The sequence below is a fragment of the Perognathus longimembris genome, chromosome 7 (assembly GCF_023159225.1).
Source record: "Perognathus longimembris pacificus isolate PPM17 chromosome 7, ASM2315922v1, whole genome shotgun sequence".
Lineage (NCBI taxonomy): Eukaryota > Metazoa > Chordata > Mammalia > Rodentia > Heteromyidae > Perognathus > Perognathus longimembris.
Window position 1 is genome coordinate 81,403,253 of NC_063167.1, and position 12,656 is coordinate 81,415,908.

The following is a 12,656-nucleotide window of genomic DNA, read 5'->3' on the forward strand; positions in this document are numbered from 1 at the left end:
TAGCCTCCTGAGTAAGCTAGGATTACAGGCATGGGTCACCACTGTGTGGTTCCAAGTTAACTTTTCAATGGTGTCTTCTACCATATTTTTTCTCAGAAATCCTTCCCCTGCATATCACAAAATCTCTAATATTTAATTAATAAGGCTGTAGATAATTAGTGTTATGCATAATAGTGAAGAAAAGAGATGGATGACTGGAGAGAGACAAACAGACGTATCGGTTTGCTGGGTCTGCTATAACCAAGTACCACAAATTAGTCAACTTGGATGACAGAAGTATATTATCTTCAATCTGAAGACTCAAGGTTTAAAGTTGATGCCCACCAGAGGCTGTGAGGGAAGGACCTGCCCTAGGACTCCTGCTCTGACTTGTATGAAGATGGCACTCTTCACGTTCATATCTCCACAGCTTTGTCTTTCTGTGCGTGTCTGTATCCAGATTTCCTCTTACAACGACACCAGTCAGATTGACTAAGAGACCACTCTTAGGACCTTATTTTAATGTGATCACTTTTATAAAGTCTTGTTTCAAGTCAGGTTACATTCTTATTCAAATTTCAACTTAAATTGAGGGAGGCAACCCATGCCACCCATAGTAGTAAGGGAATTAACAGGTTTTAGTTTTGAGAAGTAATTACATGTTATTGATGGCGTTGGAAATTGATTTGTTTCTTTTCTTTTTTCTTTGTCAGTCATGGAGCTTGAACTCAGGATTTGGGTGCTGTCCCTGATCTCTCTTGCTCAAGAAGAGTGCTCTACCACTTTGAGCCACAGCACCACTTCCAGTTTTCTGGTGGCTAATTATAGAGTCTCAAGGGGACTTTCCTGCCCAGGCTGGCTTTGAACTATAATCCTCATATCTCAGCATCCTCAGTAACTAGGATTACAGGCATGGGCCACTAGCACCCGGCTGACACATTTCTTTTATTTAGGAATATATTTTATTAGAAAGAAATATTCATGAATATATAAATAGTAAACAGGCACATGCGACCATGGCTAGCTTCTGTTTGAGAAGGGGACTTGCAAGCTTTTCTCCAGGCTGGCTTCAAACTATAATCCTCCCTCAAACCATGATCATGATGCTCTGAAAAAATCCTTCTGAAAGATGAGAAGACTAGAAGGAAGTATATGCCTGTTGTTTTGTAATAGAATTATGAACTTTTTCCATCTCTATATTGATATAAGAACAATTTTTAACAAGCTTTTTTTCTTTTTTTTGCCAGTCCTGAGGCTTGAACTCTGGGCCTGAGCACTGTCCCTGGCTTCTTTTTGCTCAAGGCTAGCACTGCCACTTGAGCCACAGAGCCAGTACTGGCCGTTTTCTATATATGTGGTGCTAGGGAATTGAACCCAGGGCTTCATGTATACGAGGCAAGCACTCTTGCCACTAGGCCATATTTCCGGCCCTATGCATATCTTTTTGTATCCTATTTATTCAATCACTTTATCTTTGATAGGTGTAAATCCAGTCATTGATTTTAAATGAATTGTTATCCCACTGTATACACAGCGAAGTCTAGCCACTCCTCTGCTGAGTGATAGTTAATGTATTGGCTAATGAAACCATTGTTATAATCAGTATCCTGATGGGCATTTCCATGTACACATGGAGAGTATAGGGAGAGAGAAATGAAATTTCTCTGGTTGGCTATGCATATCTTGAACTTTTGAGGTAATACCAAGTTGATCTTCAAGTAATTGTCCTAGTTTATTCCTTTAAAATTTTACAGATGTTTTAAATATTTATGTCCACATGCTGTTTGTAAATGTGTAATTATTCTAAATATTTTATAAATGTTCCATTTTTCTTTTTGAGGCTTTAATATAACTGCTGGGATTGATGAAGAAACAGGGTTTGTTTATGGAGGAAATCGCTTGAATTGTGGCACATGGATGGATAAAATGGGAGAAAGTGACAGAGCTAGAAACAGAGGAATCCCAGCCACACCAAGGTAGTGTTGCTTACACTGCTATGTGATTGTGCTTTTTTGAACTCAGGGCCTTAGCTTTTTCACTAAAGGCTGACACTCTCCCACTTGAGCCATAGCTCTGCTTAGAAACGAGTCTCACAAACTTTTCTGCCCTGGCTAGCTTCAAACTACAATCTTCAGGTCTCAGCCTCCTGAGATCTAGGATTACAGGTGTGAGCCACCAGCTCCAGGCTCGATTATGCCCTTTTAGTCTACCATTTCCTTTTTTTAAAATATCCCTGTGGAATCTTTTACTCTTCTAACCACATATGGAAAATTCAAAATTACATCAAATTCAGTCTTCCCATTTCTTCAATCAGAATTCCCCACCCCTCCCCACCCCACCCCACCCCCACCCCCGGCCCTTCCTTGTTGACTTGTCCCTTCTTCCTCATTGGAGTAAATCGGCTCAGAGTTCCCTCCTCTCCTCTGGAAGCTTTCGTGGTGTGCTGGTGTGTGTCCCCACAAGCACCTCCAAGGAAAACTTGCATGTGTCATTCTCACATGGTTAAGACATTTTCTGAATCTAAACTGCTTCCAGTGTGACTATTTCACTATGCCATCTATTACAAACACAAAAGGTAACCAGTTGCTAATCTTTCAGAAAATTTTTTCATTTCCTCAACTTTTCTTTTTTCTAATTTTTTTCCTTTTATCCTAGAATTTGTCATTTAAAGGTTTCCTTTTTCATGATTTAAATTTAAAATTGAGAATTTTGAAGTTGTTAAATTTTAAATTGAGAATCTGTTTTCTTATTCAAGATTTTATCTTTCATCAGAACTATCTCAAAACTAATTACCGAGTAACTTCTCTTGAACTGGATTGCTCAGATCATATATTTTCCTTTTATTATCCTTAGAAATTATTATTCATAAATATGTTACAAAAATAATGGCAAATAGTAAAAGGACATTTTAATGATATAATACAAATTCCTAATAAAATGAGAACTTTTTAGTACATAGTTGTGCATTAGCCATAATATTAATAACATAAAAATTGATTTTATTGATATTATAATTGATTTTTATAAAAATTGTATTATTAATTAGTCATAATATTAATTAAAATTGTTTCTTGTTTGGGGGTTTTTACTTGGGGTGGTAATTGGTTAATTGGGCATTTTTTAGTGTTGCAGCCCAAACCTAGGGCCTTTTACATGTTAAGCAAGTGCTCTACCACTGAGCCACATGCACAGCTCTAGACTACTATTCAAATGTTAAATAAGTCCAACTTTGAAAAATAAAATTTGTTTTTAATTTAGAGATGGGTCTGCTGTGGAAATCGTCGGCCTATGTAAATCTACTGTCCGTTGGCTGCTGGAATTATCCAAAAACAATATTTTTCCTTATCATGAAGTCAGAATAAAAAGACATGGTAAGCTACCCATTTGTTTACCAAAAAACTTCTAATGCACTATGCTTATTTTCACCATTCTAATAACCATTTTATTCAGTTAACTGATACCATTTTTTTTTTTTTTTTTGCCAGTCCTAGGGCTTGAACTCTGGGCCTGGGCACTGTCCCTGAGCTTCTTTTGCTCAAGGCTGGCACTCTTCCACTTGAGCCACAGCACCACTTCTGGCTTTTTCTGTGTATGTGGTACTGAGGAATTGAACCCAGGGCTTCATGCATGCTAGGCAAGCACTCTACCACTAAGCCACATCTCCAGCCCCCCTGATACTATTTTATTTCCTCAAGAGGAAATAAATCATCAGTTTCCTCGTATGGAAATTGTAACAAAGCTGGTTACTAACCACACTGTGTGTGTGTGTGTGTGTGTGTATGTGCACACGTGTGTACGTGCATGGGCTCCAGTACTGGAGCTTAAACTGAGGGCATGGGCACTGTTCTCTGACCTTTTGTGCACAAAGCTAGCACTCTTCCACTTGAGCCATATCTCCACTTTCAGCCTTTTGGTAGTTAATTGGAGATATGAGTCTCACAGACTTTGCTGCCCAGGCTGGCCTCAAACCACCATCCTCAAACCACAGCCTCCTGAGTGGCTAGAATTACAGGTGTGAGCCACCAGCACCCGGCAACCACACACTTTTTATAGTACCTTTGAACTCAGATAAGAAAAACAATGTGGTTATTATTTCCATATTGTGCTTTTCTTTTTTCTTTCAATTACAGAGCAAAGTGTGTGCACACTTTGGAAGTCTTCACATGTTTCTCTAGAATACTGCTGTCCAATAGTACCACATATATAATATGAAAGTTTTTAGTACTCACATTTGGAAAAAGTGAAAAAAGAAAGGTGAAATTAATTATAAAACCTTTAACTCAGTATAGGTAAAATATTGTTTGATGTGTAATCAATTCAAAATTATTGCATGAAAGTTATTTTTTATTCTTTTGGGGGATGTGCTAAATCTTTTAAATCCTATCAATATGTTGCATACACAGAATATCACAATTTAGAGCAGTTAGATAGATCTGTAAACAGTAGACATCTATCTTTTCTTCATAGAAGATAAAAATAAGTAAACTAAATATGACTAGGTGCTTGGAGTGCTTTAAATGTCTAAAACTATGTCTTTCATCCTTTTCCAGGGAAATTTATAACAGTCTCTTATGACGAATGGAACAGGAAAATACAAAACAACTTTGAAAAGCTGTTTCATGTTTCAGAAGACCCGTCAGACCCTAATGAGAAGCATCCGAGTCTAGTTCACAAGCGTGGCATCTATAAAGACAGCTATGGTGCATCAAGCCCCTGGTGTGACTATCAGCTCAGGCCGAATTTCACCATAGCCATGGTTGTGGTCAGTGATTTCCTGGTTACTTTCCAACCTCAAGCGTGGCAGTGATTGACCCTATTTGTTTTCAAATTCATTTAGCTGTAAAAAAAACATACTCCTTACTAGTTTTGTGTAGTCTTCTGAGCACTATTTGGAAAGCTTTTAACTAGTGAACAGCCATGCAAAGTTTAAACTCGCTTTCTTTGTTGTATTGCTCCAATTAGTTTTATCTACTCAAAAATTCACAATTCTCCTATTTTTTAAATAGCATTAAGATCAACTATAAGCTATCAGGGCACTACAGTAATGGTTTCTGTTTGTCTAGGCCAGCTTAGCTATTTATGCTTTGACAAAAGATGATTGGCCTGATGTGGTAGTACATGCCTGCAATCCCAGCTACTCAGGCCAGGTATTCGTGTGGCTTGGACAAGAGGATTGTGATCTAAAGCCTACCTGGGAAAAAACCCAATCTGAAAAGCAAACCCAAAGCATGGGGTTTAGGGTGTAGCTCAAGTGGTAGAATGTTTACCTAGCAAGTATGAGGCCCTCAGCTCAATCTTCAGTACTGCTGGGTGCTCACGCCTATCATCCTAACTAGTCAGGAGGCTGAGATCTGAGGATCATGGTTCAAAACCAGCCTTGAGCAGAGAAGTCCGTGAGAGACTTTCATCTCCAGTAAACTACTAAGAAAAAGCCAGAAGTGACACTGTGGCTCAAGAGGTAGAGCACTAGCTTTGAACAAAAAGAAGCTCAGGGACAGTGCCTAGGCTCAGAGTTCAAGCCTCAAGACTGGGAGAAGAAATTTTTAGCACTGCAAAAATAAAAAAGGATTACTAAATGTAGTATACAGTGGAATGCCTAAAGGTACATAAAGCAGCTTTGTTCACTTGCATTTGACTTTAGTAAGTCATGGAAATTGATGCATATCACAAGTAATTTTACTTATGCTATTAGAGGACAAGTTTTTCTTTATTTTCATATGACCCAGAACTAAAATATGTGGATTCAGATATACTTGGAGGAAACTTTAATCAGTCTGCTAAAGAATAAATTAGATGGGTGTGAGTTTTGCCCTCATTGATGCTTCCTTTGGGATCTGGTGTATAGTCTTGAAGTGTCGAGAGGTCGTAATCCCCTCCACATGGTTTCAGCTCCATGTCAGCCCCCAACCATTGAATCTGCCTAAGTGTCTGTGGAAAGTCTGACCCATACTGTATTTCCAAATAAGTTTATGATTCGCATTTATGGGTGAGAACTAATTCGTCTGTGATCTTAAAAACGTTTTTATATTTATTTTTGACCTCCAATAGGCCCCTGAGCTCTTTACTACAGAAAAGGCATGGAAAGCTTTGGAGATTGCAGAAAAAAAATTGCTTGGTCCCCTTGGCATGAAAACTTTAGATCCAGAGTAAGTTGGAATATTAATATTTGTTATAGCTAATCTGAATACAAGGAGTTCAGCCATTCACCTTTTCTTACCAAGAACATCTCTGACGTTACATTCAAACTGAGTTTGTGAAAACGTGATCAGTGTCTTCATTGAGCATCAAGGCTATAATGCTTATCCTATATTCACTCATCAATTAAAGAGTTTTCAGTTTATAAAACTAACATACCATGAATATTTCTTAATGCTTCTCTTTCTATATATGCCACTCCTAGGGCTTGAACTCAGGTCCTAAGTGCTATCCCTTAGCTTTTTCATGCCTGTGACTCATGCCTACCTACTTGAGGCTGAGATCTGAGGATTGCAGTTTGAAGCCAGCCTGGGCACCTCAAGTCAGTGAGACTCTTTATCTCCAATTAATCACAAAAAAAAACCCCTGGAAGTAGAGGTGTGGCTCAAGTAGAGCACCTATCTTGAGTGAAAAAGCTAAGGGACAGTGCACAGGCCTGGTACTCAAGACTCAGTACCAGCATGTGTATGTGTGCATGCACGTGCACGCGCACACACGCACACACAGAGTAATAAATGGTTATCCTGGATATTTGAAAGTATTGATATAACAAAAATGTAAAGTTCCTTTAAATCTCCTTACCAGAAATGAACATTACCATAATCTTATGTCTTTCCAGTCTTCTCTATGCTTTTTTCTTTTTCCTTCTTTTCTTCTGGGTTGAGCCCAGAAGGACCTTGAGCATGCTGGGCAAGTACTCTACCGTTTGAGCCACACACTTTTTTTTCTATTTTGTTTTTAAGATTGGATCTTGCTACTTTTTTGCCTGTACTATTCTTGAACTCCTGATCCTCTTGCCTTCTGCTCCTAAGTAGCTAGAATTATAAGCCTGTGCCAGCACTCATGGCTTCTATGCATTTTTAGACCCTGCATAAAAATTCCATGGGTTTGGGGCTAAGGAAATAGCTCACTGGTACAGCACACGTGCACAAAGTATTTTCCTTCATTAAATCCCAGCTGTGTGTAAACAAAGAGCTAAACTAACAACAGCTCTTGGGCTGGGGCTGTAGTTGTGTGATAGAGCACAAGCCTAGCATGTGCAAATCCCCAACACTGCACAAAAATTTTTTTCAACCCCTTGTCCCATTTTCCTTGTCTTAATTCTCCTCAAAGACAGCCTTGTATTTAAAGTTGTTTCTCCCATTCGTTCCTTCCAAACTTCTAAATAACATGCACCCACTATTTTATATTTATGCTGTCGGTAATGACCAGATTTAATTCTGTTCTTAGCTCCCTACCAGTCCTTTCCGTCCTTTCCATGTAGTCGCCTCACTTGTCTTTTTAACTTAAAGTGAATAATTTTGTTTTTATTTTACAATTGTGTGTTTGTGGTATATCATAGTGCTTGTGTTTTCCAACTTCTGACTCTCCTTGAGTTTCTAATAGCCTTTCACTGCCATTACCATGTTTTCTGTATCAACAGAGGACAGAGCCTCAGCTTGTCACTTTCCTACTTTGTGTGCCTTCATTTCATTTTAGTGCAAACATTTGTATGTGTGTGTACTTACTGTACTGTTTACCTTTATAGTAGTTAAGAACCACTAATCAGGGCTGGGGATATAGCCTAGTGGCAAGAGTGCCTGCCTCAGATACACGAGGCCCTAGGTTCGATTCCCCAGAACCACATATACAGAAAAAACGGCCAGAAGCGGCGCTGTGGCTCAAGTGGCAGAGTGCTAGCCTTGAACGGGAAGAAGCCAGGGACAGTGCTCAGGCCCTGAGTCCAAGGCCCAGGACTGGCCAAAAAAAAAAAAGAACCACTAATCAAAACTAAAACTCACAGTTGGGGATTCCTTATAGGGCCATTTCTGTATCACCCAAAAGAAAAGTAATAATCAAACCAAATAAATGTAACTCTTACATTTATTTATAGAAATATGTTATAAATTCTATGGATTTTAGCAATATGCATATTCAGTTGCTATTTGTAATCTGGCACTATGCTTGTTTTAATTTCAAAATAGCTTCATAAAAAAAGTTTAAAAATAACCTTTCTGCCGGGTGTTGGTGGCTAACACCTGTAATCCTGGCTATTCATAAGACTGAGATCTGAAGATCATGGTTCGAAAAGTCCCCATTAGACTCTTATCTCCAGTTAACCACTCAAAAACCAAAAGTAGAGCTGTGGATCACAGTGGTAGAGAGCTAGTTTTCAGCACAGATAGTTTCAGGGACAGCACCCAGGGTTGAGTTCAAGCCCCACATCCTCAAGAAAAAACCTTTTCTGAGAGAAGCATGATGGTACACTCCTATAATCTCAGCACTTGAGTGGCTGAGAAAGATAAGAGTTCTAGGCAAGCCTGGGCTACCTACCAAGATCCTGTATCAAAAACCAAACTAATTATCTGGCTCCAGTGGCTCATGCCTATAATCCTAACTACTCAAGAGACTAAGATCTAAGGATCCAAGTTCAAAGCCAGCCCAGGCAGACTCTCCTACAATTAGCCAGCAAAAAGCTGAAAATGGAGATATGGCTCAAGTATTAGAGCATCCAAAGGAGCAAAACAGCCATTGGAGAACATGAACCCTGAATCACACTCGGTACCAGCACACAAAAGGTAACAATAATAATTAATTATTACAGTTATTATTCTCTATAATCAACAAAACTTAAATTTTCACTTTATCTTACTTTTTAACTTTACTTTAAAATTGGTTTTTTTGTGTGTGCTGTTCCTGGGGCTTGAACTCAAGTTCTAGACTCTGTCCCTTAACTTTTTCCCTCAAAACTAGTTGGTCCTACCACTTGAACTACAGTTCCACTTCTGGCTTTTTGGTAGTTTAGTGGAGATAAGAGTTTTACAGACTCTCCTGCTTAAGCTGGCTTTGAACTGTGATCCTAAGGTCCTAATCCCCTAAGAAGCTTGGTTGACAGATGTGAGCCACCAGTGCCCAGCACTTTAATTTCTACTAACTCAAATTACTGTCTGAATTTTTTAATGATTACACATATATTAGAGACCTAGTAAAATAATTGACTTTAAACTCAACAGTATTTAGTCTTTGAAAGCAAGGACTATCTGTGGTTAAGTGATATAGTAAAGCTGATGAAGTTATGCCATAGATTAGCAGATAAAGCGATTTGACTATTTCTCCAATTCTCTTGGTGTTACAATTTCTCTATGCTTCCTCCATGATACCCAACTATGTTCCTAACTGAATGTCAATTGTTTTGCAGTGATATGGTGTACTGCGGAACTTATGACAATGCCTTAGACAACGAGAACTACAATCTTGCTCGAGGTTTCAATTATCACCAAGGACCTGTAAGAATTTTGTTTCTCCTCTCTGAATTCTCAGTTTGAGTTATTTTTCAAGTAATGCTAGGTATTCACAGTTATTTAAATTGTATGTTTGCATCATATTTTTTTAGGAGTGGCTTTGGCCTATTGGGTACTTTCTTCGTGCAAAGTTATATTTTTCCAAGTTGTTGGGTCCAGAAACTACTGCAAAAACTGTGTATTTGGTTAAAAATGTTCTTTCTCGACATTATGTTCACTTGGAGAGGTAAGTTATCACAGGCATGTAATTTCCACAACTGTCCCGTTTATTAAATATTAAGTGAATGATATCTAATATTTTGTATGCCTGAGATACAGCAATAGGACTTGAACTTTTCACTCTTTTTATCCTTTTTCTTTGTCTTGAACTCAGAGCCTTAGCTTGGTCCCTGAGCTTTTATGTTCAAGGCTAGTGCCACTTGAGCCACAGCTCTACATCTGGCTTTCTTTGGGGGGTTATTAAGTGGAAATAAGAGTCATAAGACTTTCCTATCCAGGCTGGCTTCAAACCATGATCCTCAGATCTCAGCCTCCTGCTGACTAGCTGACTAGCTATAATTATGGGCATGAGCCACAGGTGCCCAATTGAAACCTTTACTTTTTCAAACAATGGATTTAAGTTTAGGACTTCATACTGTATGATTTGTACTTGTGAAATAGGATTTTATGTTTAAAATTATCTGTTAGTTTTGGATATAGTTAACATAATAAACACAGAAACTAAGTTGGGCATGATAGCTCATGCCTCTAATTCTTACTTTTTGGGAGGCAAAGATCAAGTGTACTATATAGCCTGGGAAGAAAGTTTTCAAGACCCTATCTCAACCACTACCTGCGTATGTGTATGCCATCCCAGTCATAGTGGCAAGCATAAATGTGAACATTGTAATCCAGGCCAGGCTGGGGAAAAAAAAAGAACCTATCTCAAAAACAATCATAGTAGCCTGGCACTGATGGCTCACACCTGTAATCCTAGCTACTGAGGAGGCTGAGATCTGAGGTTCAAAGCCAGCCTGGGCAGAAGAGTCATGATACTCTTATCTCCAATTAACCACCAGAAAACTGAGTGGCGCTGTGGCTCAAAGTGGTAGAGCACTAGCCTTGAGGCTGAAGGGCTCAGAAACAGCTCCCAGGCCCTGAGTTCAAGCCCCACAACTGACATGCAAAAAAAATCAATAATAGTTTAAAAAAAGTCTAGGGGCATGGCTCAAGCAGTAGAGTACCTGCCAAACAAGCAGGAATCCCTGAGTTCCAGCCTAAAAAGGAAAAAAGTATTAAGCCAGAGTCTTTTGAGTTAACTGATTTAATAATGTATCTAGAACTAATTTTTCAGAAATGCTTTGATTTTATACTTTTAAAATAACAGAGTTGGGCTGGGGATATAGCCTAGTGGCAAGAGTGCCTGCCTCGGATACACGAGGCCCTAGGTTCGATTCCCCAGCACCACATATACAGAAAACGGCCAGAAGCGGCGCTGTGGCTCAAGTGGCAGAGTGCTAGCCTTGAGCGGGAAGAAGCCAGGGACAGTGCTTAGGCCCTGAGTCCAAGGCCCAGGACTGGCCAAAAAATAAATAAATAAAAAATAAAATAAAATAAAATAACAGAGTTGATGTTTTAACTGTTACTTCAAAAATCGTTTCTTACCTCTTCTGTCTTTTTTTGTTGTTTTGTTTTTTTTGCAAGTCCTAGGGCTTGAACTCAGGACCTGAGCACTGTTCCTGGCTTCTTTTTACTCAAGGCTAGCACTCTACCACTTGAGCCACAATGCCACTTCTGGCTTTTTCCATATATGTGGTGCTGAGGAATCGAACCCAGGGCTTCATGTATACAAGGCGAGCACTTTACCACTAGGCCATATTCCCAGCCCCTCTTCTGTCTTAATAGCAGATAACAGTGATGGACTCTGTGTTCTTATTTGTATTTTGTTTTTTGGCCAGTCCTGGGGCTTGAACTCAGGGCCTGAGCATTATCCCTGGCTTCCTTTTGCTCAAGGCTAGCACTCTACCACTTGACCCACAGTGCCACTTCTGGCTTTTTCTGTTTATGAGGTGCTGAGGAATCAAACCCAGGGCTTCATGCATGCTAGGCAAGCAGTCTACCACTAGGCCACATTCCCAGCCCCCATTGTTTCATTCTGTATCAAGAGACTACAAATGATTGTTGATTGTTTCCTATAATAGAAAGCAAATTTAACTGGCTCTTGTCTGTTTAAATGTATGTGAGATTATGTCTCTTAAAATGTTCTCTTTATTTTAGATCCCCATGGAAAGGACTTCCAGAACTAACCAATGAGAATGGCCAGTACTGTCCGTTTAGTTGTGAGACACAAGCCTGGTCAATTGCTACTGTTCTTGAAACACTGTATGATTTATAGTTAATACATGGAGATACAATAAGTAGTAACCACTTATGGAATAATAAATTAAGGTCAAAATACATTGTAAATGCCTTACATGCACAAGCTCAAGTAATACTTTTAAAAAATCTGACTCATATAATATTGATGCACTATTAAGTAGGTAGCATCTGAGTGCTAACATTATAGCTATGCACCACCAAAGCCAGTTCTTTTTCTTTCTTTTCTTATATTTTTAATATATAAAGGTGTACCTCTCAGTTTGAATCAGAAAGAAAAATTGTCATTACCAATAGAATGTATTTTCTTTATGTTCTATTTTAAATGCATAGAAATCCAGAATTAGGGCTGGGAATGTGGCCTAGTGGCAAAAGTGCTTGCCTCGTATACATGAAGCCCTGGGTTCAATTCCCCAGCACCACATATATAGAAAATGGCCAGAAGTGGCACTATGGCTCAAGTGGTAGAGTACTAGCCTTGAGCAAAAAGAAGCCATGGACAGTACTCAGGCCCCAAGTCCAAGCCCCAGGACTGGCAAAAAAAAAAAAAAAAGAAAGAAAGAAAGAGAAAGAAATCCAGAATTTGTTGAAAGACAATTATATTATCTTCAAGTTGCACATATGTGAAAATGAAATGGAAAAAAAATAGGAAGGCATCTTTAAATTGTGGTGTGTATTCTGTTCAAGAATATATATTCTAAGGAGGCTGTAGTTAGTAAAGGTCCTTACCTTTTACTAAAGCATTCTTAATACCTAGGCAGTATGTTTACTACACATTTTATTAGTCTCTCATGAATGAAAATAACAGAAGCTTCTACCTACAGAGTATTAAATAGGATACATGTG

The 12,656-nt window shown here is 38.8% G+C and overlaps 1 protein-coding gene across 3 annotated transcripts in view; it reads left to right on the forward strand.

The window, feature by feature from the left end:
- Positions 1-12,201, forward strand: part of Agl (amylo-alpha-1, 6-glucosidase, 4-alpha-glucanotransferase) — a 60,587-nt gene extending 48,386 nt beyond the window's left edge. For all 3 annotated transcript variants that reach the window (XM_048352027.1, XM_048352029.1, XM_048352028.1), the window contains exons 28-34: positions 1,820-1,955; positions 3,238-3,350; positions 4,530-4,741; positions 6,028-6,125; positions 9,353-9,440; positions 9,548-9,681; positions 11,712-12,201. In XM_048352027.1, the coding sequence (XP_048207984.1) occupies positions 1,820-1,955; positions 3,238-3,350; positions 4,530-4,741; positions 6,028-6,125; positions 9,353-9,440; positions 9,548-9,681; positions 11,712-11,829 (899 nt within the window). In that variant the 3' untranslated portion in view covers positions 11,830-12,201. The remainder of the gene's footprint in view (positions 1-1,819; positions 1,956-3,237; positions 3,351-4,529; positions 4,742-6,027; positions 6,126-9,352; positions 9,441-9,547; positions 9,682-11,711) is intronic.
- Positions 12,202-12,656: the final 455 nt, after the last annotated feature.